Source organism: Erinaceus europaeus, chromosome 16 (assembly GCF_950295315.1).
Source record: "Erinaceus europaeus chromosome 16, mEriEur2.1, whole genome shotgun sequence".
NCBI lineage: Eukaryota > Metazoa > Chordata > Mammalia > Eulipotyphla > Erinaceidae > Erinaceus > Erinaceus europaeus.
This window is the reverse complement of record NC_080177.1, coordinates 39,846,170-39,870,936: the sequence shown is the minus strand read 5'-3', so window position 1 is coordinate 39,870,936 and position 24,767 is coordinate 39,846,170. Positions and strand designations below refer to the sequence as shown.

The following is a 24,767-nucleotide window of genomic DNA, read 5'->3' as shown; positions in this document are numbered from 1 at the left end:
GATAAAACAAACAACAAAAACAAACAAACAACCCCCCCAAAAAAAACCCTACACTTAGAGGAGTATAAGATAAAACAAATTCAAAGCACTTTTTTAAAAAAGCAAATTTTAAGCATTTTCTAGTAGCCCACCTCAGTTGCTGGGGATTTTCACGGATACCAACTACCCAGTAGTGATCAGACTTTCCTTTGCAGTGTTCTCTTGTATTACACACAGGAGTCCAGGTATTACCAAACCCTCTGTTCAACATTCGAACGATGCCTTCTGAGTCCACATAACAGGGGGTACCTATACACCAACAGAAAAGGAATTACTTGATGTAGCTTCAAACTGGTTAAATAAATTCAACTTAAAAAAAACCACATGCCTAATGATTCAACTGATATAAGCCAGAAAGGGAAGAATGAATATGGGATATGGGACGATTTTACTCGTAGGTAGAACTTAAGAAACAAGAACAGAAAGAGGAACTGCAAAGTAAAACGTAGACTTGGTTTGGTGTAATGTACCAAGCAAAGGATTCTGGGGAAGGGTTAGAAGGAGGGAGTTAGGAGGTGGTAGGCTTTGGGGTGTTGGTGCATGATAATGGAGGAACTTAGTTAGGGGTGAGAATGTTTTGCAGACACCTATCATGGTGAGATGAGAAATTTTACCTATGTGTCCATAACTGTACTGTAAACAATTAACCACACACTCCCCCCCAACGGGGGGGGGGGGGGTGTAGATAAAATTTGTAAAGGAAAAAAAAATATCTGAAAAGGCAATTTAAAGATTATTCCCCACAAACTTACATTAAGCACAAAAAGAACTAATTAAAAAGAAAAGCAAGACTAAAACAAAGAGATAGTTGCATGTTGGCATGAGTAAAAATTTACCCAAATGAAAAGGAAAACTGTTCAGAGTAGTGATAGTTTCTGTGAAAACTATGCCACCTGCTGGAATGGAGCAGTACTGTTGAAAGTCAATTTGGATTTAAAAAATCTGCAGTCTAACTATGTCTAAATATATAAATATAAAAAGAAAGGACTTTGAAGAAATGACCAGATCCTGATACAAATAGATGATAAAAGAGAAATCTTGTCTTCAGTACTCTTCCCCCATCTCCTTGTAAATAGTTCTCACCTAGGAGATATATAAAGCATTCCCATTTTCCCATCTACTTTGTCCTTAGTTAGGAAATGTAGGACATATGACCCCAATTGTGCCTTTCCTCTGACTTCAACCACCTTACTCTGCAAACAGCAGTTCCATCAGAATCTACATCTGACTGACAATTGAAAAAAAAATGAAGAAGGAGAAGGAAAACAAGAAAGAAAAAGAAAGCTAAGGGGCAGGGAATGAGAGCAGAATGGTAAAGCAAAAAAAACTTTCATGCCTGAGGCTCTGAGATCCTAGGTTGAATCTCCCACATCACCATAAACCAGAGCTGAGCAGTGCTCTGGTCTTTCTGTATCTCTTGCTCAGTAAAAGAAAACAAGTAAAATATTTCAAAAAGCTATGAGTGGAAACTTATTAATGGTTGTATTATTAACCCATAAATGGCAAACAAAATCGTAAAAGAGAATACATTCAAGGGGTTGGGAGACAGCATACTATTTATTATTATTATTTTTTCCCTCTGGTATTATCATTGGGGATTGGTGCCTGCACTACGAATCCACTGCTCCCAGAGGCCATTTTTTCCCCATTTTTTTTTAATTAGATAGGACAGAGAAAAATTGAGAGAGAAGGGGAGATAGAGAGGGAGAGAGGAAGATAGACAGCTGCAGACCTGTTTCAATGCTTGTGAAGCGGCCTCTCTACAGGTTGAGCAGCTGGAGGCTGCTACAGGGATCCTTGAGGAGGTCCTTGCACTGTGTACTATGTGTGCTTAAGCTGGTATGCCCAGCACCCGAAACAGCATAGTAGTTTATGCTAGACTTTTATGCCTGAGGCCCAGAGGTTAATTCCCAGCACCACCAAAGTTGATCAGTGTTCTGGCCAAAAGGAAAAAAAAAAAAACATATTGAAAAATGGTTGATTTTTAAAACACAAAGTAGAACCTCTATGTAGCTAAAGTATATGGAGCTCCAAAACTGAAATTTAAAAAATATACATATATATTTCCTTTTAATGAGAGGTAGAGAGAGAGAAAGACCAGAGCATTGCTCAACTTTGGCTTATGGTGGTGCTGGGGATTGAACCTGGTACCTCAGATCCTCAGGCATAAGTTTTTTGCACAACCATTATGCTGTCTCCCTAGTCCCACCACCCAACTGAAATATTTAAGTGAGGAAATAGGATTAACAGGTACCTTCAAATAAGGTACCCATTAGTATTCTTGAAAGCACTGATCATAAGACATTAATAAGTTCATCTACAACAGCACTAGCCAATAGGAAAATGAAGTGAACCACAAATCAATTTTTTAACTTCCTAGTACAGTGTAACAGGGAAAAAGTAATGCTAACATTAATAGTATATTTAAGTCTAACATACACAGATATGTTTTCTTTTCATAAGAAAACAATGAAAAAGAATTAGGACTTTTTCTTTCTTTTTTTTTTTTTTTTATACTATGCTGGGAAATTGTGCAGATGCAGTCACATCTGCCATGTTGTCCCCTCAGGCTATTGCTAGTTCCCGCGTTCTCGGAGTGCCTGTTTCATCATGTTGTGCCCTCAGGGCATTGTCTATTCCCCACAATAGTTGCAGTGCTATGGTTACTCCTCCTCCTTCCCATTCTCATGAGAGTTATTATCCTACCCTGAAGTGCTATGGTTACTCCTCCCCCTTCCCATTCTCGTGAGAGCTACTCCCATAAAAGCCCTTCTTCTTCTGCACCTCTCTCTCTTGCCGGCCCTTCACTTCGGTGTTTAGACGCAGGAAAGGTTGCTGCGTGAGGCAGCCATTTTTGCTACCTCCACGTGGCCCAACCTGCTTCTCTCTCACCCAACTCTGAGGTGCCAGCGCAAATAAGATTTGTGTTCCCTCTTCGCTCCGTATCTCCTCTCTCTCTTCTCCACAGCGCAGCTCAACAATACTAAGTACTAAAAGCTCAGATTATCTGCACTGAGAACACATTTCAATTCATAGCAGCCACACTTCCAGTACTTGCTGTAGTCATATGCGGTTACTGGGTATAGTAGCTGTGGACAGAGTAACAATAGGAAATTCCTGAATCTCTAGAAAGGTATGCTCCCGGCCCCCTTTTTAGCCAGAGCACTGTTCAACTCTGGTTCAAGGGATTGAGAGTCTGTTTATATAACCACTATGCTATCTCTTCTGCCCCATTTTCCTGTTTTCCTCTATGCTATATCAAACTTAAAAAAAAATACATTACCTCTTACATAGCTTTCCTAATCAGAATTGTCATGAAGAGATAAAATAGTACATAAAATAATGGCTACCACGGGGTCAGGCAGTAGCGTAGCGGGTTAAGTGCACGTGGCACAAAGTTCGAGCCCTCAGCTCCCCATCAGAGTCACTTCACATGTGGTGAAGCAGGTCTGCAGGTGTCTATCTTTCTCTCCCCGTCTTCCCCTCCTCTCTCCATTTCTCTCTGTCCTATCCAACAACAACATCATCAACAACAACAACAAAACAACAAGGGCAACAAAGGGGAAAATAAATAAATATTTAAAAGAAAAAAAGTGCACAAAGACCAGGTTCAAGGCCCTGGTCCCCAACTGGAAGGGAAAAGCATCACAAGTGGTGAAACAGGGCTGCAGGTGTCACTCTACCTCTCTATCTCCTGTCCCCTCTCAATTTCTCTGTCTCTATCTAATAATAAATTTAAAAAAAAAAGGTTATTGGGTGATGTGTACCCCTCCCATGTCCCCCCAACCTCCAGAAAGGTGGGAAGCTTCACAATTGGTAAAGCAGTGCTGCAGGTCTCTCCCTCCCTCTCTCTCTCTTCTCCTCCTCCTTTCTCAATTTCTGTCATAAGCCAAACAAAAAACGATAATTACCATGTCTTAATTGTGGTTTCTAGTTTTAGAATTTCTACTAAATTTTCTACTAAAATTTTACAAAATAAAAAGAAAATATAGGGAGTCGGGCAGTAGCACAGCAGGTTAAGCACATGTGGCGTAAAGCGCAAGGACCTGTGTGTAAGGATCGCAGTTCAAGCCCCTGGCTCCTCACCTTCAAGGGAGTCACTTCACAGGTGATGAAGCAGGTCTGCAGGTGTCTATCTTTCTCTCCCCCTCTCTGTCTTCCCCTCTTCTCTCCATCCTATCTAACAACAACAACATCAGTAACAACAACAATAACTACAAACAACGATAAAAATCAAAGGCAACAAAAGGGAAAATAAATTAATATATATAAAAAAGAAAATATAGACAATTTATCTTTAAATAAATTAATTAGGGATTAAATAATGAAACAGCAGCTGAGGAAGTAACTCAACTTGCATGTCTGAGGTTTCCGGTTTGATGCCCAGTTTGGTATGTACCACAGTGGTGCTTTGGCTTTCTCTCTATATCATCGGAAATTCCGGTTTTCTCAAATGTGATAAATGGATCTTTAAAAAAGTATCGTGATTGTGATTCTTATTAAAAAAAGAAGTCTTTAATGTAAATAAATGACTTCATCTTACCTTCAGCTGAAAATCCAACCCATACAAGGTAAGACTTCCTTGTAAGAGGAAGAGGGTCACCATGCAAAATTTGTTTTTTCTTCTTTCCCAGCTCAAGCAGTTGAACTCCTAGGCACTGATCACCATCAAATCCTGTACCTAGCAAGAAAATGTAAATATAAATCAGTCACTAAAGGTTATTAGCCACAAGGCAGTCTAAATTATTTTCTATGAACTGAATTAATTTTGTGATAAATTTTTAGCATTATTTGTTGTGTATAATCTATGTTCTATGAACTATTTTTATAAATGCTAACTCACTCACTCAAGAAATATTTATAAGGGCTTACTATGTGCCAGGCAGTGGAGCTATAATGGCAAGTAAGACAAACTCACTGTCATCACATTCATATCCAGGCAGGAAAAAAATAATTAAGAAACAGAATAAAATACACTATCATCAAAGAGTGATAATAACAATGTGTATAGAGCCTGGGGGGTGGTACAGTGAAAAGGTTGCTGAATTTGGAACAATGAGATTCATACTTTAATTTGTAGCATTCCATGTGTCCGAGTAACCTGGTCCTCTACCTCCCTCTCCTTTTCTCTTCTTTAAGTTTTTATTTATGGATAAACACAGAAGAAATAGAGGAAAGGGGTAGACAGAGGAAGAGAGAGAAAACCACCTCCAACACTGCTTCACCATTCATGAAGCTTACCCCTGCAGGTAGGGGTGGGGGGCCTGAACACAGGTCCTTTTGCACTGTAATATACATACTCAAGCAGGTGCGTAACTACCTGGCTCCCTCCCTCTCACTCTTTTTTTGTTTGTTTCTTTTAAATATTTATTTATTATTGGATAAAGACAGAGATTGAGAGGGGAGGGATAGACAGAGTGGGAGAGAGACAGAGAGACAACTGCAGGCTGGCTTCACCACTTGTGAAGCTTTCCCTATGCAGGTAAGGACCAGGTACTTGAACCTGGGTCCTTGTGCATTGTAGCATGTGTACTCAACCAGATGCACCACCACTTGGCCCCCTCTCTCACTCTTTATCATTACTGTGTGTTAATGAATAGATAAAATACTTAAAGCAAAAAAAAAAAAAAAAAACAGTAAGAGGTGGCCTCTGAGAAAAATGACATTTAATCTGAGACACAAATTGCAAGGTGGAGTCATCCATGCAGCAGTTGGAGAAGAGCATCATAGTAGACAGAAGAAACGCCTACTGAAAAGGTCCTAAGATAGAAAAAAGCTCGATATATTTGAAGAACATCAAGGAGTCAGTATGGCCAAGAAGCATAACAAGAAAAAACTGCAAGAGATGAGGTTGAAGAAGCAGGCAAAGGCCAGATCTTTGTGAGCTGTGACAAAAATTTTATTCTAAAGCATTAGGAAGTTGCCAGAGGAATCTGAGAAGATGTCTGTTTCTAAAAGATTACCTGGGTGGCTATGTAGATAAAATAGACTGTGGAAAATGAGAAACGAGGCTGAAACTAGTATTATAAGAGTCCAAAGATGACATCTGCACTGGACTGAGGTTTTTGTGGAGCTAAAAAGAGACAGATTTGGAATGTGTTATTCCACAGACTTGACATGATGGCATGATTTTACTGTCAGAGCTGATGTGGTGGTGGAGAGTGGGGGTAATGAGGGAAAGAGAAGACTCAAGGTTAACTATTACGTTTTTACCTTGGGCAGTTACATCAGCAGTATGCCAATTACTGAGATGGGGAAACTAAGTTTCGAAAAGGAAAAAGGTTAAGTGTTTATTGTGACCAAGTTTGAGATGTTGATCAGAGATCTCAAGTGATCAACAGAATAAATATTGATATAAATCTGAAGAGAAAAGGGAAAGTGGAGCTAGTGATGGTAACTTTAGAAGTCATTAGTGCATAAGTATCTAAAGCTATAATAAGCCTTTATGAGATTCCTCATGGTGATTTCTCAAATTGCATTTCTTGATCTATGAGTCATGAAATTAGAGTTGCAACTGCCATTACAAAAAAAAAATCAAAGAATAAATTATTTATTCTTTGAAATTTTCAGTTGCATTTGCAGATATGTGCAGAAACTCAATGTAGAATACATATTTTACTATGATTCAGCAGCCAAAAGATAAAAGGTTTTGGCCTAGAAAGAATTCTAGAAAAGAGGGAATGTGAGGAACAATCCAGCTGGGATATCAGCGTAGATACAGAAGCCACCAAGAAAGGATTACCAGTAAGGAAAAACATAAAGACAGTGATATTACAGAAGCAAAACAAATGGAAAACAATATAAAGAGAGCAAGTAGAGGAAGCAGCTATTTTTAGATAGACACAGAGATGTCACAGCAGCAAAGTTTCCTTCAATGTGTATGTGGCTTGAACCTGGGTTGTACACATGGCAAAGCAGTACACTATTCAAGTGAGTTGTTTTGCAAGCCTAAGGCAACAACTTTTTAAAAAGTCACTTTCAAAGCTGTTTTGGGTGTCTAGGGAGGTGGCACAATGGCTAGAATGTTGGATTTCATCATGAAGTCCCCAGCACTGAATGTGCCAGAGTGATGCTCTGGTTGTCTCTATAAACAATTAAATATAGGGGGGTTGGGCGGCAGTGCAGTGGGTTAAGTGAACATGGAGTGAAGCACAAGGATCCCAGTTTGAGCCCCCAGACTCCCACCTACGGGGGGGGGGGGTCACTTCACAGGTGGTGAGGCAGGTCTGTAGGTGTCTATCTTTCTCTCCCTCTCTGTTTTCCCCTCCTCTCTCGATTTTTCTCTGTCCTATCCAACAAAAACAACAGCAATAACAAGGAACACAGGGGCAACAAAAATGGGAAAAAATGGCCTCTAGCAGTAGTGAATTTGTAGTGCAGGCACTGGAGCCCCAGCGAAAACCCTGGAAGCAAAAAATAATAATAATAAAAATAATTAAATATATATATTTTAAAATGTTTATTTTCCCCCCATTGTTGCCCTTTGTTGTTTATCGTCCTTGCTATTGTTCTTATTGTTGCTGTTATTGCTGTCATTGTTGTTGGATAGGATAGAGAGAAATCAAGAGAGGAGGGGAAGACAGAGAGGGGGAGAGAAAGACACCTACAGACCTGACTCACCACCTGTGAAGCGAATGCCCTGCAGGTGGGGAGCCGAGGGCTAGAACTGGGATCCTTATGCTGGCCCTTGTGCTTCGCACCACATGGTGCTTAACCCATTGCGCCACTACCCAGCTCCCAATTAAATATATTTTTAAAAGTCATTTTGGTCCTTCACTCTAGGAGGAAATGTCTTTTTTAGGGTATTTAAACTCTGAAAATGCTTGTTTACAAGAGACAGACAGAAATAGTTGATCAAACTTTACCTCAGGATTCTTTCTATCATGCAGTTTTATAAATAAAATGTCTTCATTTTTACTGCTATTAGTGAATTCTGGTCACTCATTACACTGATACAAATGCTAAAGTACTGGATTGTCATAGAAATCATGAAATGTTTTCCTAAATCTTTCTATGCAAAATCACATCATGACTTTTCTGATAACGTAGGTGCCAACGAAGATACTAAACCAAGATGTGGTGGGAGGGCTTAAATGATGAGGCATGGGGGCTAGGTGGTGCTGCACCCTCTTGAACGCGCACATTACCATGTGCAAGGACCTGGGTTTGTGCTCTCACTCCCCACCTGCAGGGGGAAGTTTCACTAACTTCTCTTGGTCTTATCTAAATAAAAAGAAAATTAGAGGGGAAAAAAAGAAGGAAAAATGGCCACGGGAAGTGGTCAATTTGTAGTATAGGCAGCCTGCCCCAGAAACAACCCTGGTACCAATAAGATCAGTAAATATTGTATTGTTATATGGAAAAAGTGAAATGTTATGCATGTACAAATTATTGTATTTACTGTCGAAAGTAAAACATTAATTCCCCAATAAAGAAATTTTTTTAAAAAAAGATCAGTAAATAAATAAGTAAAATTAAAAGTGAGACATTATCTACCTCTGTGATAAACAATGAAAAGCTGCTCTCCATGTCCGGCCATTGACACCACAGGCCCAGGTAGGCTGAAGATCTCTTTCTGAGCCCCTCCAATGGTAAACAGGCGAAGGAGCAAGACACTAGTGGCAGCAGCAGCCCATCCATGACCAAGGCAGATGGCTACAATATCCTCATCCTGAGGCATGTCTACTATCCACTCTTTGCTGGAATCCCAAGAACTAAAATGCAGGCAGTGAAGTTTGCTGAAAATTAAAATAAGACAATCAGACTTTCACATTCAATACGACATATCTATATCTGTACACATTATACGTATCTACAAAGCTAACCATGATAACTACTAATAAAACTAAAGAGTTTATTTTTCCATTATACTAATCTATAGAGACCATGACAGATTAGTAATTGTCCAAGATAAGATTGGATTAAAAACAATGAAGTTTGGGAGTTGGGTGGTAGCACAGCAGGTTAAGCACATGTGGCGCAAAGCACAAGGACCAGCATAAGGATCCCGGTTCGAGCCCCTGGCTCCCCACCTGCAGGGGAGTGGCTTCACAAGTGGTGAAGCAGGTCTGCAGGTGTCTGTCTTTCCCCCTGTCTTCCCCTCCTTTACCATGTCTCTCTGTCCTATCCAACAATGACAACATCAATAACAACAGTAACTACAACAATAATGAAAAACAGCAAGGGCAACAAAAGGGAAGATAAATAAATAAATATAAAAAAATTTAGCAGCAGATCGCTTTCTCTCCTCTCCTCTCCTCTCCCGGATCAACTAGGAATACCAAAGGAGACCACCCGGGACCGAAACAAGACAGGACTAGAATGACCACAGGAGCCCACTAAATCACCGGTGAGTACAAACATGTGTGGCTGGTGAAAGAGAGGAGAGAGGAGCCTAAGGAGAGATTAAGTGACTACTAACAGTCCAGCAGTTTATCAGTTGAGACACCACCTCCAGTCTGCTCTACCAACAAGGGGACAGCTGAAGGGAGGAGAGGACTCCCCAGAGACTCACCAAGTGCCACTCTGAGTCTCCATTGCTACTGCCCTCAGAATCTGGAGCAGCAACAGGGAGAGACACCAGGGGACAGAGATCTAACCAGGAAACTCAATAGAAGACCTATGCCTCAGTGGCATAGCTGTGGGGCTGTGAAAGTCTCTTTGCATAACCACTGGATTATCTCTGCCACACCCTGCTTTATCTCTTGGTCAGGAGTCAGTGATTAAGATAAGAAGCCTACTGATAGTTTAAAAGCCCTCAGGCTCCCATAGCCTACAGGGAAGGAAAAAAAAAAAAAAAGAAAGAGGCTTTTAAACCACTGAGCTCCAACTCAGGGATTGAAATAACTGTTAACTTCCACCAACTGTGAACCCTTTAATTAACTTACTTAGACACAAGTCAATCCAGGCAACAGTGATCAATAATTTGAAAAGTACTGATAAAGGGAACTCATAAGATAATATATAAAATGGTTAAAACAACAAGAAAAAATATTGGAGACTTGAACCAGGACAAGAGTCCAGCTAAAAGTCCTCCAGAGGGTGAAGCACAAAATAATGAGTTCAACATCCAAACATTAGCTAAGGAAATAATAACAGGAGTGAGTAAAGAATTTGAAAAAATTGTAATCAGAAATACAGGAACAACAAATGAGACTATGGAAGAAAATACTAATTATCTCATGGTTATTAGAGAGCTGAAAGCTGAAATAGTTGAGCTAAGAACACAACTAGCTGAACAAGCTAAAACAGTATCAGAACAGGGCAACAAAATAGATGAACTCCAGAAAACAGTAGAGGGCAGAAAGAATAGAATCAATGAGGCTGAAGACAGAATTAGCAAGATTGAGGATGAATTAGAGACAACTGAAAAAGAAGTAAGAGATCTCAAAAAGAGATTAATAGATGCTGAAAACAACAACAGAGTCCTATGGGATGACTTCAAAAGAAACAATATACGCATTATTGGCATACCAGAGGAAGAAAGAGAAGGAGAGGAAGAAAGCATTTTCCAGGCCATAGTAGCTGAAAACTTCTCTAGTCTAGACAACATCAAAGACATAAAGATTCAAGAAGCCCAGAGGGTCCCAAACAGAATTAACCCAGACCTAAAGACACCAAGACATGCCATACTTAGATTGGAAAGGAATAAGGATAAAGAAAGGATCCTCAAGGCTGCAAGAGAAAAACAAAGAGTCACCTACAAAGGAAAACCCATAAGATTAGCAGCAGACTTCTCCATACAAACACTACAGGCCAGAAGAGAATGGCAAGATATCTATCGAGTGCTCAATGAGAAAGGCTTTCAGCCAAGAATACTATATCCTGTTAGACTGTCATTCAGACTAGATGGAGGCATCAAAACCTTCTCAGACAAGCAACAGTTGAAGGAATCAACTATCACCAAGCCTGCCCTGAAAGAAGTTCTGAATGGTCTTCTATAAGCAACCAGACCACCACAAATAGGACATATTCAAAACACTCTAAAACTCTACAAGAATGGCGTTAAAATATCTTCAATCTTTGATATCAATAAATGTCAATGGCCTGAATTCACCTATTAAAAGACACAGAGTAGGAAGATGGATCAGAAAACACAACGCAACAATATGCTGTCTACAGGAAACCCACCTAACTCAACAAGACAAACACAGACTTAAAGTGAAAGGATGGAAAACTATCATACAAGACAATGGCCCACAAAAAAGGGCAGGAGCAGCTATTCTCATATCTGACATGATAGACTTTAAAACAGATAAGATTAAAAAAGATAGGAATGGATACTACTTAATGCTCAGAGGATCAGTCAATCAAGAGGACTTAACAATGACTAACATCTATGCACCCAATGAGAAATCATTCAAATACATCAAACTTCTACTGAAAGAGCTACAGCAATATATTAACAGTAACTCAATCATAGTAGGAGACTTCAACACCCCACTCTCTCAACTTGACAGATCATCCAGGCAGAAAATCAATAAAGACATAAGGGAGCTAAATGAAGACATAGATAAACTAGAACTACTGGACATTTTCAGAGTCATTCATCCCAAGAAACTGGAATACACATTTTACTTAAATCCACATGGGTCATTCTCAAGGATAGACCATGTATTAGGCCACAAAGACAGCATCAGCCAATTCAAGAGCACTGAATTCATCCCAAGCATCTTCTCAGACCACAGTGGAATTAAACTAACACTTAACAATCAACAAGAGATTAGTAACAGACCCAAAATGTGGAAGCTCAACAGTACACTTCTTAACAACTTCTGGGTCAAAGAGGAAGTAAAGGAAGAAATCAAAATGTTTCGAGAGTTCAATGAAAATGAAGACACAAGCTATCAAAATATTTGGGACACAGCTAAAGCAGTCCTAAGAGGGAAGTTCATAGTTATACAAGCACACATTAGGAAACAAGAAAAAGCACAAATAAACAGCCTGATTGCACATCTTAAAGACCTAGAAGAAGAACAAAGGAACCCAAAAGCAACCAGAAGGACAGAAATCACTAAAGTTAGGGCAGAAATAAATAACATTGAGAATAAGAAAACCATACAAAAGATCAACGAAATTAAATGTTGGTTCTTTGAAAGAGTGAACAAAATCCACAAACCTTTAGCCAGACTCACAAAACAAAAAAGGGAGAAGACCCAAATAAATCAGATAGTAAATGAAAGAGGAGATATCACAACAGACACGGCAGAAATTCAACATATCATGTGAGGCTTCTATGAACAACTATATGCCACCAAGCTAGAGAACCTGGAAGAAATGGACGATTTCCTAGATACTACCAACTTCCAAAACTAAGTAAAGAGGAAGTGGATAACATGAACAGGCCCATCACAGCTAATGAAATTGAAACAGTTATCAAAAATCTCCCCAAAAATAAAAGTCCCAGACCAGATGGTTTTACAAATGAATTCTACAAAACCTTCAAAGAAGAACTAATACCTCTACTTTTAAAAGTCTTCCAGAAGATTGAAGACACTGGAATACTCCCTGCCAGCTTCTATGAAGCCAACATCACCCTGATACCAAAAGCAGACAGGGACACAACCAAAAAAGAAAACTACAGACCAATATCTCTGATGAACATAGATGCGAAAATACTGAACAAAATTCTAGCCAACCGGAGACAGCAGTATATCAAAAAGATTGTTCATCATGACCAAGTGGGGTTTATCCCAGGCATGCAAGGTTGGTTTAATATACGTAAATCAATCAATGTGATCCACCACATCAACAAAAGCAAGACCAAAAACCACATGGTCATATCAATAGATGCAGAGAAAGCCTTTGACAAAATACAACATCCCTTTATGATCAAAACACTACAAAAAATGGGAATAGATGGAAAATTCCTGAAGATAGTGGAGTCTATATATAGCAAAGCTACAGCCAACATCATACTCAATGGTGAAAAACTGGAAGCATTTCCACTCAGATCAGGTACTAGACAGGGCTGCCCACTGTCACCATTACTATTCAACATAGTGTTGGAAGCTCTTGCCATAGCAATCAGGCAGGAGCAAGGAATTAAAGGGATACAGATCGGAAGAGAAGAAGTCAAACTCTCCCTATTTGCAGATGACATGATAGTATACATGGAAAAACCTAAGGAATCCTGCAGGAAGCTTTTGGAAATCATCAGGCAATACAGTAAGGTGTCAGGCTATAAAATTAACGTTCAAAAGTCAGTGGCATTCCTCTATGCAAACACTCAGTTAGAAGAAATTGAGATCCAGAAATCAATTCCTTTTACTATAGCAACAAAAACAATAAAATATCTACAAGTAAGTCTAACCAAAGAAATGAAAGACTTGTATACTGAAAATTATGAGTCACTACTCAAAGAAACTGAAAAAGACACAAAGAAGTGGAAAGATATTCCATGTTCATGGGTTGGAAGAATTAACATCATCAAAATGAATATATTACCCAGAGCCATCTACAAATTTAATGCTATCCCCATCAAGATCCCAAGCACATTTTTTAGGAGAATAGGAAAAAATGCTACAAATGTTTATCTGGAACCAGAAAAGACCTAGAATTGCCAAAACAATCTTGAGAAAAAAGAAAAGAACCGGAGGCATCACACTCCCAGATTTCAAACTGTATTATAGGGCCATTGTCATCAAAACTGCTTGGTACTGGAACATGAATAGACACACTGACCAGTGGAATAGAATTGAGAGCCCAGAAATGAGGCCCCACACCTATGGACATCTAATCTTTGACAAAGGGGCCCAGACTATTAAATGGGGAAACCAGAGTCTCTTCAACAAATGGTGTTGGAAACAATGGGTTGAAACATGCAGAAGAATGAAACTGAATCTGAATCACTGTATTTCACCAAATACAAAAGTAAATTCCAAGTGGATCAAGGGCTTGGATGTTAGACCACAAACTATCAGATACTTAGAGGAAAACACTGGCAGAACTCTTTTCCGCATAAACTTTAAAGACATTTCCAATTACAAAGACGACTAAGGCAAGTATAAACCTATAGGACTACATCAAATTAAAAATCTTCTGCACAGCTAAAGAAACCACTACCCAAACCAAGAGACCCCTCACAGAATGGGAGATCTTTACATGTCATACATCAGATAAGAGTTTAATAACCAACATATATAAAGAGCTTGCCAGACTCAACAACAAGACAACAAATAACCCCATCCAAAAATGGGGGGAGGACTTGGACAGAATATTCACCACAGAAGAGATCCAATAGGCCGAGATACACATGAAAAAATGCTCCAAGTCTCTGATTGTCAGACATGCAAATCAAGACAACAATGAGATATCACTTCACTCCTCTGAGAATGTCATACATCAGAAAAGGTAACAGCAGCAAATGCTGGAGAGGGTGTGGGGTTAAAGGAACCCTCCTGCACTGCTGGTGGGAATGTCAATTGGTCCAACCTCTGTGGAGAACAGTCTGGAGAACTCTCAGAAGGCTAGAAATGGACCTACCCTATGACCCTGCAATTCCCCTCCTGGGGATATATCCTAAGGAACCCAACACATCCATCCAAAAAGATCTGTGTACACATATGTTCTTGGCAGCACAATTTGTATAGCCAAAACCTGGAAGCAACCCAGGTGTCCAACAACAGATGAGTGGCTGAGCAAGTTGTGGTATATATACACAATGGGATACTACTCAGCTGTAAAAAGTGGTGACTTCACTGTTTTCAGCCGATCTTGGATGGACCTTGAAAAACTCATGTTGAGTGAAATAAGTCAGAAACAGAAAGATGAATATGGGATGATCTCACTCTCAGGCAGAAGTTGAAAAACAAGATCAGAAAAGAAAACACAAGTAGAACCTGAAATGTAATTGGCATATCGCAGCAAAGTAAAAGACTTTGGGGTGGGTGGGTGGGGAGAATACAGGTCTATGAAGGATGATAAATGACATAGTGGGAGTTGTATTGTTAAATGGCAAACTGGGGAATGTTATGCATGTACAAACTATTGTATTTACTGTTGAATGTAAAACATTAATTTCCCAATAAAGAAATAAATTTAAAAAAAATTAAAAAACAAAAAACAATGGAGTTCAAGGAAGCATTTTTCAATAATAAAAAGTATTTTGAGGGGTTCGGTGGTGGTACACCCAGTAAAATACACACATTACTGTATGTTCAAGGACCTGGGTTCAAGCCCCCAATCCCCCCCCCCCGTGGGGAGGATACTTCATCAACAATGAAGCAATGCTGTAGGTGTCTTTCTCTCCCTCTCTATCTCCCTAACTTTAATCTCTCTTTTTCTTTATCAAAAAGAAAAACTAAAGAGGGGAGGTGAGGGAAGGCCACAGAGAGTGGCATCATGTAGGCATCTAGACCCAGAAACAACTATGGCAAAAACAAACAAAAAAATTGTGACAGTGGATACCAGAGTATATAACACTGTCAAACTCATCAAATTATATGTTTATAAAAGGCTCATTTAAAAAATATGATGCATACTTCAGTAAGTAAATTTTTTTCAAGGGGCTTCATACAAAAAGAAAAATATGTATTAAATTGCTAACAGTATGTATATATGAAAGTAGAATTCTGGGGGCGGGGTTCCTTTTTAAAAATTCTGCATTTGTTTACTACTAAGTTTTTCCTTTTTTAAAATTTCTTTTATTCTTGAGAGAGATGCAGAGAAAGACACAGAGAGAAACTCAGTTTTTCTTACAACTACTAATAAAACATAAAAAGAATTCCAAAATCTTTTCACTTTGACATGCAGTTAGAGAAGGTACCTGTCATAATCAGGAAAAAAGATATGCTTGGAGATCTTATGGGTGACTGGTATTCATACAAAACTCTTCTTTCTGAAGTTCCATACTATGAAATACATAATCTTATTTTAATAATTTTTAGGTAGAGACAGAGAGAAATTGAGAGAGAACAAGGAGACAGAGAGGAAGGGGGAAGGATAAGGGAGAGGGAGGAAGTGAGGGGGAGGGGGAGGTAGAGGGGGGAGGGAAAAGGATCTGCAGCATTACTTCACCATCTGTGAAGCTTCTTCCAAACATGTGGTAGTTGAGGCTTACAGGTGGTAGTCAGGGCTTGAACCTGGGTCCTTTCACATGACAGTGTGTGTGTGTGTGTGTGTGTACACACGCGCGCCCTATTTAACTTTTTGTCTGGAATGTCAACAACTGTATCTGACAATTCAACAACTTCTAGTAACCTTGAAATTACCTTGTTAGTTCATCAGTACTTTCACATCCTAACAAAATAGCTTCATGGGAAAGATCAGCTACTGTGTAATTCATGGTGTTTGATAGGTGTGTTGCATGGTGTATGGAGGTATCATGGAACTCCACATCTATGGCATTGTCTTGTTCATCATTATAGCAGCGAATAATTCCAATAGAGTTCCACACCTACAAACACATAAAGTTCAATGCAAGTCTGAGAAAAAAATTGAAGCCTCTAGAATCGTCAGGAATCAGTAGGCTGAAGTAATACAAATGAACAAATACAATGTGGTCTGTACCAAAGATACACCTGTTTCTATGAGCAACCACAGATAGTCTACATCTAAATAGTTTTAGGGAATAGTAGGAACATCAGAGTTACAATTATCTTCACCTTCATGAGAAGTAGGCATATATATACTTATCTGTCAGCAGATGGAGAATTTCACTTAATAAATTTTAGAATTATACTAGTATCATTAAAAAAAAAAAAGCAAACAGGGAGTTGGATGGTAGTGCAGTAGGTTAGTGCAGGTGGCACAAAGTGAAAGGACCAGCGTAAGGACCCTGGTTCAAGCCCCCGGCTCTCCACCTGCAGGAGAGTTGCTTCACAGGCAGTGAAGCAGGTCTGCAGGTGTCTATCTTTCTCTCCCCATCTGTCTTTCCCTCCTCTCTCAATTTCTCTCTGTCCTATCCAATGACAATAATAATATTAACAACAACAACGATAGACAACAAGGGCAACAAAAGGGAAAAGGGGGCCTCCAGGAGCAGTGGATTCGTGGTGCAGGCACCGAGCCCCAGCAATAACCCTGGAGGCTATATATATATATATATATGTTCCTTCAATCTAAGCACTTAGACCTTCAAATTGGTAATAAGATCGAATTTTAACAGTGGGCTCAAATTGTTAATACATTTCTAATAATGACATGTTCTTTGAAATATTAAATCTTCTAAAAGCTTATACCAGGGAGAACAGAAACAACTGGTGGCATTGCTTTATAAGATACAGCTATATGGTCTAAGGCCATACCACCCTGAACACGCCTGATCTCATCTGATATTGGAACATATAGCTATATGTACATAGCATAAAAGGATATAAATTACGGCAAGGTCTTGTATGATACAACAAATGTTAACAAAGGGATTTTCAAAGTTATTCCAATTATCAAATAATTTGGTGATAGCAATAACTATCTATTGCCTTCTTAAACCCTAAGACAGCAGGAACCTTCCCCTCCCTCTATAAAGCCCTTATTTCTCCCAGTCCTGGAACATCTAGGGTGGGGCTCACTTTCCTGCATGCTTCTCTCAATTCATACCAAATGATACTGCATCTGCTGATCCCAACTTAATCAATGCAGCCAGTACCACCTCAGCATGTTACACTTTGGACTGTGTCCAAATACATCAGGGATGGAATGTCAACCTTTTAGCTTCATTACTCTGATTCCAGACGAAACAATGATGCCACACTGACTTCCCTGGGCAGACAACCCCACCAATGTGTCCTGGAGCCCTGCTTCCCCAGAGCTCTGCCCAACTAGGAAAAGAGAGAGACAGGCTGGGAGTATGGATCGACCTGTCAACACCTATGTTCAGCGGGGAAGCAATCACAGAAGCCAGACCTTCAACATTCTGCACCCCATAATGACCCTGGATCCATACTTCCAGAAGTATAAAGAATAGGGAAGCTATAAGGGGATGGGATGGGATATGGATTTCTGGTGGTAGAAATTGTACCCCTCCTATCCTATAGTCTTGTTAATATTTGCATTTTATAAATAAAAATTAAAAAAAAATTTTTAGTTAAGAGGGAATGAGGCAATACCCAGTAGAGTTTTTATGTTATAGAGTGTGCAAGGACCCAGGTTCAAGTCCCTGGTCCCTGCTTACAGGGATGAAGCTTCATAAGCAGTGAAGCAATGCAGCAGGTGTCTCGTTTTCTCTCTGTCCTTCTCCATCTACCCTTCTTTCTCAACTTCTCTGTCTTTACACAAAATAAATAAAACTTAAATTTTTAAATGTTCCTAGAGGTGCACACATGCTCACACACACAGAGAGAATGAAAACAGAGCATGTCTGCCTTTAAACAGTGCTGAAGCTGGAACTGAAGGCCTCATGTATGCAAAGCATGAGCTCCACTGCCAAGCGATTCCCTAGCTCCAAGATATTTTCCATCAAACAAAATTAAAAGACAAAATGCTTAAAAGTGAGTTTACACAATTAAAAAGTTAACTGTGAAACAAGGTTTACCATGAATCTGTGAGTGAGATGTGAAGGTGTAGAACCCGACTGGAATGGTTTTTGCCGGGGAGTTGGCATAGGGCCATCATATAGTGGCCTCTGAGATGTTAGAAGAGGTAGGCTTCGAATGTTTCCTGTCTGCTCATCTTCCTCATCTTCTCTGAGAAGACCTGACCCAGTTTTTAGCATTGTAACATCTAGAATACAAAGCATTTTAGAGAGCCATAAATATCAATGATCAGAAAAAAGGAAAACATCACAAAAACTAAAACCTTTTCATTCATACTTACTAATACTAATAGGTTCTCTTTCCATTTATTAATGTTAACAGTGATGGTAGCAAAAGCAACAGAGGGTAAAACTGTGATCTCTGATGTCACCAATCTGTATAGTAATTAACGCAATGACAAACATGACTGAATTGCAACAACATTATTCTTTTTCTTTCTTTTTACCAGAGCACTGCTCAACTCTGGCTTATGGTAGTGCAGAGGACTGAACCTGGAACTTTAGAGCCTCAGGCATGAGAGCCTCTTTGTGTAACCATTATGGTAACTATCCCCATCTCAGCAACAATATTATCATTATATTTATTTATTATTTTTCCCAGAGCACTTTCAGCTCCGCCTTATAGTGGTGCTGGGAACTGAAAGTGGGAAAGTTTTCTGCATAATCATTATGCTGTCTCCCCAGCACCAAGTTTAATTTTTTATGTTGATACTTGCATATATAGTTTTTTCAATTAAAAGAATTTTTTCCTTTTCTTTTTTTTAAATTTCTTTATTGGGGAATTAATGTTTTACATTCAACAGTAAATACAATAGTTTGTACATGCATAACACTTCCCAGTTTTCCATAATACTTGCATATATTTAAAAAAATGTCCTTGGATACTTGTATACATTTTAAAATGTTTATGCAAAAACATATATGCCTGAGGCTCCCAGGTCCCAGGTTCAATCCCAGCACCACCATAAGCCAGACCTGAGCAGTGCTCTGGAAAAAATTAAATTCTCAGTTTGAATTTATAACATGGTAAATAATTATTAGGCCATATACCATGTAGGATCCTCAAAAACTTTTCAAAATATAATGGGCTACCACTTGGACAGCATGTTTACTTTGTCGTGGGCATGGACCAGGTTCAAGCCTGGCCCCCACTACATTGAAGGAAGTGTCGCTGCGGTGGTGTCTCTCTCTTCTTAATCTTTTATTTTTCCTCCAGGTTTATTGCTGGGGCTCGGTGCCTGCACCAAGTATCCACTGCTCCTGGAGCCTTCCCCCCCCTTGTTGTTTAATGTTGTTGTGGTTATTACTATTGTTTTTGTTACTGATGATGTTGGATAGGACAGAGAGAAATCGAGAAAGGAGGGGAAGACAGAGAAGGGGAGAGAAAAACAGACACTTGCAGACCTGCTTCACTGTTCGTGAAGTGACTCCCCTGCAGGTGGGGAGCCAGGGGCTCGAAAGGGGACCCTCACGCTGGTTCTTGCGCTTCGCGCCATGTACGCTTAACCTGCTGGCTACCACCTGACCCCCATTAATCCTTTATTTTTATTATTGTATAGAGACAGAGAGAAATTGAAGGAAAGAGACAGAGATACTTGCAGCCCTGCTTCACCACTGATGAAGCTTTCCCCCTGAAGGTGGGGACCAAGAGCTCAAACTCGGGTCCTTTCGCATGTGTGCTCAACCAGGTATGCCACCACCCGGCTCCCTTACATAATTTTTAAAAATATATATTTTATGGAGAGTTGGGTAGTAGCACAGTGAATTAAGTGCAAGGACCGGCATAAGGATCCTGGTTCGAGCCCCCAGCTCCCCACCTGCAGGGGAGTCGCTCGCTTCACAAGCGGTGAAGGAGGTCTTTCTCTCCCTCTGTCTTCCTCTTGTATCTCCATTTCTCTCTGTCCTATCCAACAACGACATCAATAACAACAACAATAATAACTACAACTATAAAACAACAAGGGCGCAGGTGGTGCAAAGTGCAACGACCAGCATAAGGATCCCGGTTCGAGCCCTTGGCTCCCCCACCTGCAGAGGGGTCACTTCACAGGTGGTGAAACAGGTCTACAGATGTCTATCTTTCTCTCTCCCTCTCTGTTTTCCCCCTCTCTCTCCATTTCTCTCTGTCCTATCTAACAACAATGACATCAATAACAATAATAACCACAACAACAATAAAACAAGGGCAACAAAAGGGGAAAAGCTCTAGGAGCAGTGGATTCATGGTACAGGCACCAAGCCCCAGCAAAACCCTGGAGGCTATATATATATATATATCCATACATACATTATTGGATAGAAGCAAAGAGGAAGTGATGTGGAAGTGGGAGATAGGAATAAAGAGAGACACCTGCAGCACTGCTTCACCACTCATAAAGCTTCCCCCCCTGCAGGTGGGGCCTCAAGGCTTAAACCCAGGTCCTTATATATGGTAACCTATACACTCAACTAGGCGCAGCACCACCCATCCCCTCTCTTATACAAATTAACTTGAGTTATACATGTAATTACAAATTTCTTGTAGCTGTATTTTTAAAAATGTAAGTAGGTGTGACAATTTTTAATAAAATGGTGCTGTGCAGTAGAGCACCGCACTAAGCGCTCATAGTACGAAGTGCAAGGACCCACACAAGGATCCCAGTTCAAGCCCCTGCTCCCCACCTGTAGGGAGTTGCTTCACAAGCAGTAAAGTAGGTCTTCAGGTGTCTTATCTTTCTCTCCCTCTCTATATTCCTCTCCCCTCTCAATTTCTCTCTGTCCTATCTAAAAAAATGGGGGAAAAAATGGCTGCCAGGAGCAGTGGATTCATAGTGTTGGCACCAAGCCCCAGCAATAACCCTGGAGGAAAACAAATTTAATAAAACAGAGCTGGAGGGGTATCTCAGGGTTAGAACACCAGTGTTGCATGCCTGAAGGCAGAGAGGCCCAGATTCAACCCTGATCAGTACCTGAAGCCAGAGCTCAGCAGTGTTCTAGTCCATCTCACAAAAATAAATGAATCTTTTTAAAAAATATTAATAAAACAATGGCTTTAGTATCATAAAATTTCATCATGTACCTGAGATAAAAAGTGACCAAGATATTTATAATTTTTGTTTATGGTATCTTCAAAATGGTTCATTTTATACTTAACTCACATTTATTTTTACATCAATTAGTCATACTTTAAGTGCTCTATAGCCATAGGCTAGTGGCTCTCATATTAGATAGTAGAGGTGATGGCTCTTTCATTATTTATATTAGTCATTTGTCTCTTCTTTCTTTGTCAATAGGGACAGAGATTTACTAATTTCATTGACTATTTACTTATTTATTTATTTTGGATAGAGACAGAAATTGAGAGGGAAGGGGGAGATAAGACAGGGATATAGAGAAAGACATCTATAGCACTGCTTCACCACTCATGAAACTTCTTCCCTACAGGTGGGGGGTGGGGGCTTGAACTGGGATCCTTGCACACTGTAATATGTGCACTCAACCAGGTGCGCCACAACCTGGCCTATCAAGAAGCAGATTTTAGTCAGACTAACTTTTTAAAAAAATTTTTTTTAATTTATTTTCCATTTTGCTGCCCTTGTTTTTTATTGTTTTTGTAGTTATTATTGTTGTTGTTATTGATGTCGTCATTGTTAGACAGGACAGAGAGAAATGGAGAGAGAAAGGGCAGAGGAGGGGAGAGAAAGATAAGACACCTGCAGCCCTGCTTCACTTCTTCTGAAGCTTTCCTTCTGCAGATGGGGACCAAAAGTTTGAACCTGGGTCCTTATGTACTTAACCCAGTGCACCACTGCCTGGTCCCTTATTGTCTTTATTATTTTTTTCCCTCTGCTTTCTTGGGATCTGGTTTCTTCACTTTCTAAGTCTGATAAAGTATGAATTTAGATGATCAATTTTGAAATTTCTAAAATAAGTATTTAATGCAGTAAATTCCCCACTATACACTACTTGTATTCTACATGTTCAATAATTATCTTAAAATAATTATCTTATACTTTAATTGAAAAATTAAAAATATTGATTAGGATGAATTATCACACCCACAAAGTCAGTTCATACCAACTGAGTTCTCATCATCTTCCAGGATGTGGCTTCGCTGTCTAGGATGACCTGTAGCCATCATGAGGTCATCATCATCCTCTTCATCATTTATAACCACTTTTGAAAATGAAGGGGTCTCAACTGCACTGTCACTTAGAAAATCACCGGGATTACTTGTATCATCTCCATCAAAAAGATCATTGTAATCATTTTCCACTTTGCTAGAAACCTTGAACAATACAAATTAGAAAGTATCGGTGAATTATTTGGATAAACTCAAATACTCTAAAGGCAATCATTTAATAGGTATTTATAAACTCTACTCAATCTAGGAGGTGGTTCAGTACACAAAGCAATTGACACTCAAGCAAATTCAATCCTTGGTAGCATATGCACTAGAGGGATGCTCTGGTTCTCTCTCTCTCTTTTCCGTTAATAAATAAAATCTTGGGGCCATTTGGTGGCGCATCCAGTTGTGTTCACTTTACAGTGCCCAAGGACCCAAAATCAAGCCCCTAGTCCCTACCTGAAGGAGGAAAGCTTCACGAGTGATGAAACTGAGATGCAGGTGTCTCTTTGTCTCTCTCCTTCTTTACCTCCCCACCCCTCTCAATTTCTCTTTGTCTTCATCCAGTAATAAATAAATTAAATTAAATTAAATCTTTAAAAAAGGGGGTGGGGATCAGGCCAGAGAGATAGCATAATGGTTATGCAGACAACTTTCATGCCTAAGGTTTGATGGAATTTATGTCTCATGTTCAATCTCTGGCACCACCATAAACCCAGAGCTGAGTAGTGCTCTGGTAAAAAGTATTTTGTCAGGGGGGCAGGTGGTGACACACCTGGTTAAGTGCACACATTACAGTGTGAAAGGATGCAGGTTCAAGCCCCTGCCCCGACTAAAGGGGAAGACTTCATGAGTGATGAAACAGGGCTGCAGGTATCTCTTTGTCCTTCTCTTTCTATCTCCCCTCCTCTCTCAATTTCTCTCTGTACCTATCTAATAATAAATAAATATTTTTAAAAGTATTTTGTCAGTCTGTGAGACGATGTAGTGGCTAGAACATTGAATTTAAAAACATGGGACCTTAAAGTTGATCCCCAGCATCATGTGTCAGAATGACAGATACTCTGTGGTTTGCTCTCTTGTGTTAATAAACATATCTTTAGGGGCTGGGAAAATAGCATAGTGGTTATGCCCAAAACAAACACATACCAAAAAAAGAAAAAAAAAACCTCTACCAAGTATGCAAACACCCTGATAAGAACAATTAGTAAGCAACCAGAAGGACAGAAATCACTAAAATTAGAATGGAAATAAACAACATTGAAAATAAGAGAACCATACATAAGATCAATGAAGGCAAATGTTGGTTCTTTGAAAAATTTAAAAAAATGGACAAACTCTTAGCCAGACTCACTAAAAAAAGGGGTGGGGGTGGAGACTCAAATTAATAGAATTGTAAATAATAGAGGAGATACCACAGCAGACACCACAGAAATCCAAATAATCATGTGAAGCTTCTACGAACAACTATATGCCACCAAGCTAGAGATTCTGGAAGAAATCAAGGAATTCCTAGAATTCCTAGAAATATATACCCTTCCAAAACTGAACCAGAAAGAGCTATAAAACCAAAATGCACCAATCACAGAAAAAGAAATCGAAACAGTTATCAAGACTCTTCCCAACAACAAAAGTCCAGGACCAGACGGCTTTACAAATGAATTCTACAAAACCTCCAGGAAACAGTTAATACCTATACTTCTAATGCTCTTCCAAAAGATCAAAGAAACAGGAACACTCCCTTCCACCTTCTATGAAGCCAACATCCAAATACCAAAAGCAGACAGGGACACAACAAAAAAGGAAAACTACAGACCAATATCTGTGATGAACATAGATGCTAAAATATTGAACAATATCCTAGCCAAATGGATACAGCAGTATATCAAAAAGATTGTTCATCACAACCAAGTGGGATTTATCCCAGGAACGCAAGGCTGGCTCAAAATACACAAGTTAATCAGTGTCATTCACCACATCAACAAAAGCAAAACCAAAAACCACATGATTATCTCAATAGATGCAGAGAAAGCCTTTGACAAAATCCAACAGCCACTCATGCTCAAAACGCTACAAAAAATGGCAATAGATGAAAAATTCCTCAAGATAGTAGAGTTTATATATAGCAAACCTGGAGTCAACATCATACTC

At 39.5% G+C, this 24,767-nt stretch overlaps 1 protein-coding gene across 1 annotated transcript in view; it reads right to left on the bottom strand.

The window, feature by feature from the left end:
• WDHD1 (WD repeat and HMG-box DNA binding protein 1) overlaps positions 1-24,767 on the bottom strand; it is an 87,204-nt gene that overhangs the window by 33,858 nt on the left and 28,579 nt on the right. The window contains exons 11-16 of the mRNA XM_007527376.3: positions 22,568-22,778; positions 18,512-18,699; positions 16,251-16,435; positions 8,536-8,777; positions 4,583-4,720; positions 132-288 (exon numbers count right to left, since the gene is read on the bottom strand). Coding sequence (XP_007527438.2) covers positions 132-288; positions 4,583-4,720; positions 8,536-8,777; positions 16,251-16,435; positions 18,512-18,699; positions 22,568-22,778 — 1,121 coding nt within the window. The remainder of the gene's footprint in view (positions 1-131; positions 289-4,582; positions 4,721-8,535; positions 8,778-16,250; positions 16,436-18,511; positions 18,700-22,567; positions 22,779-24,767) is intronic.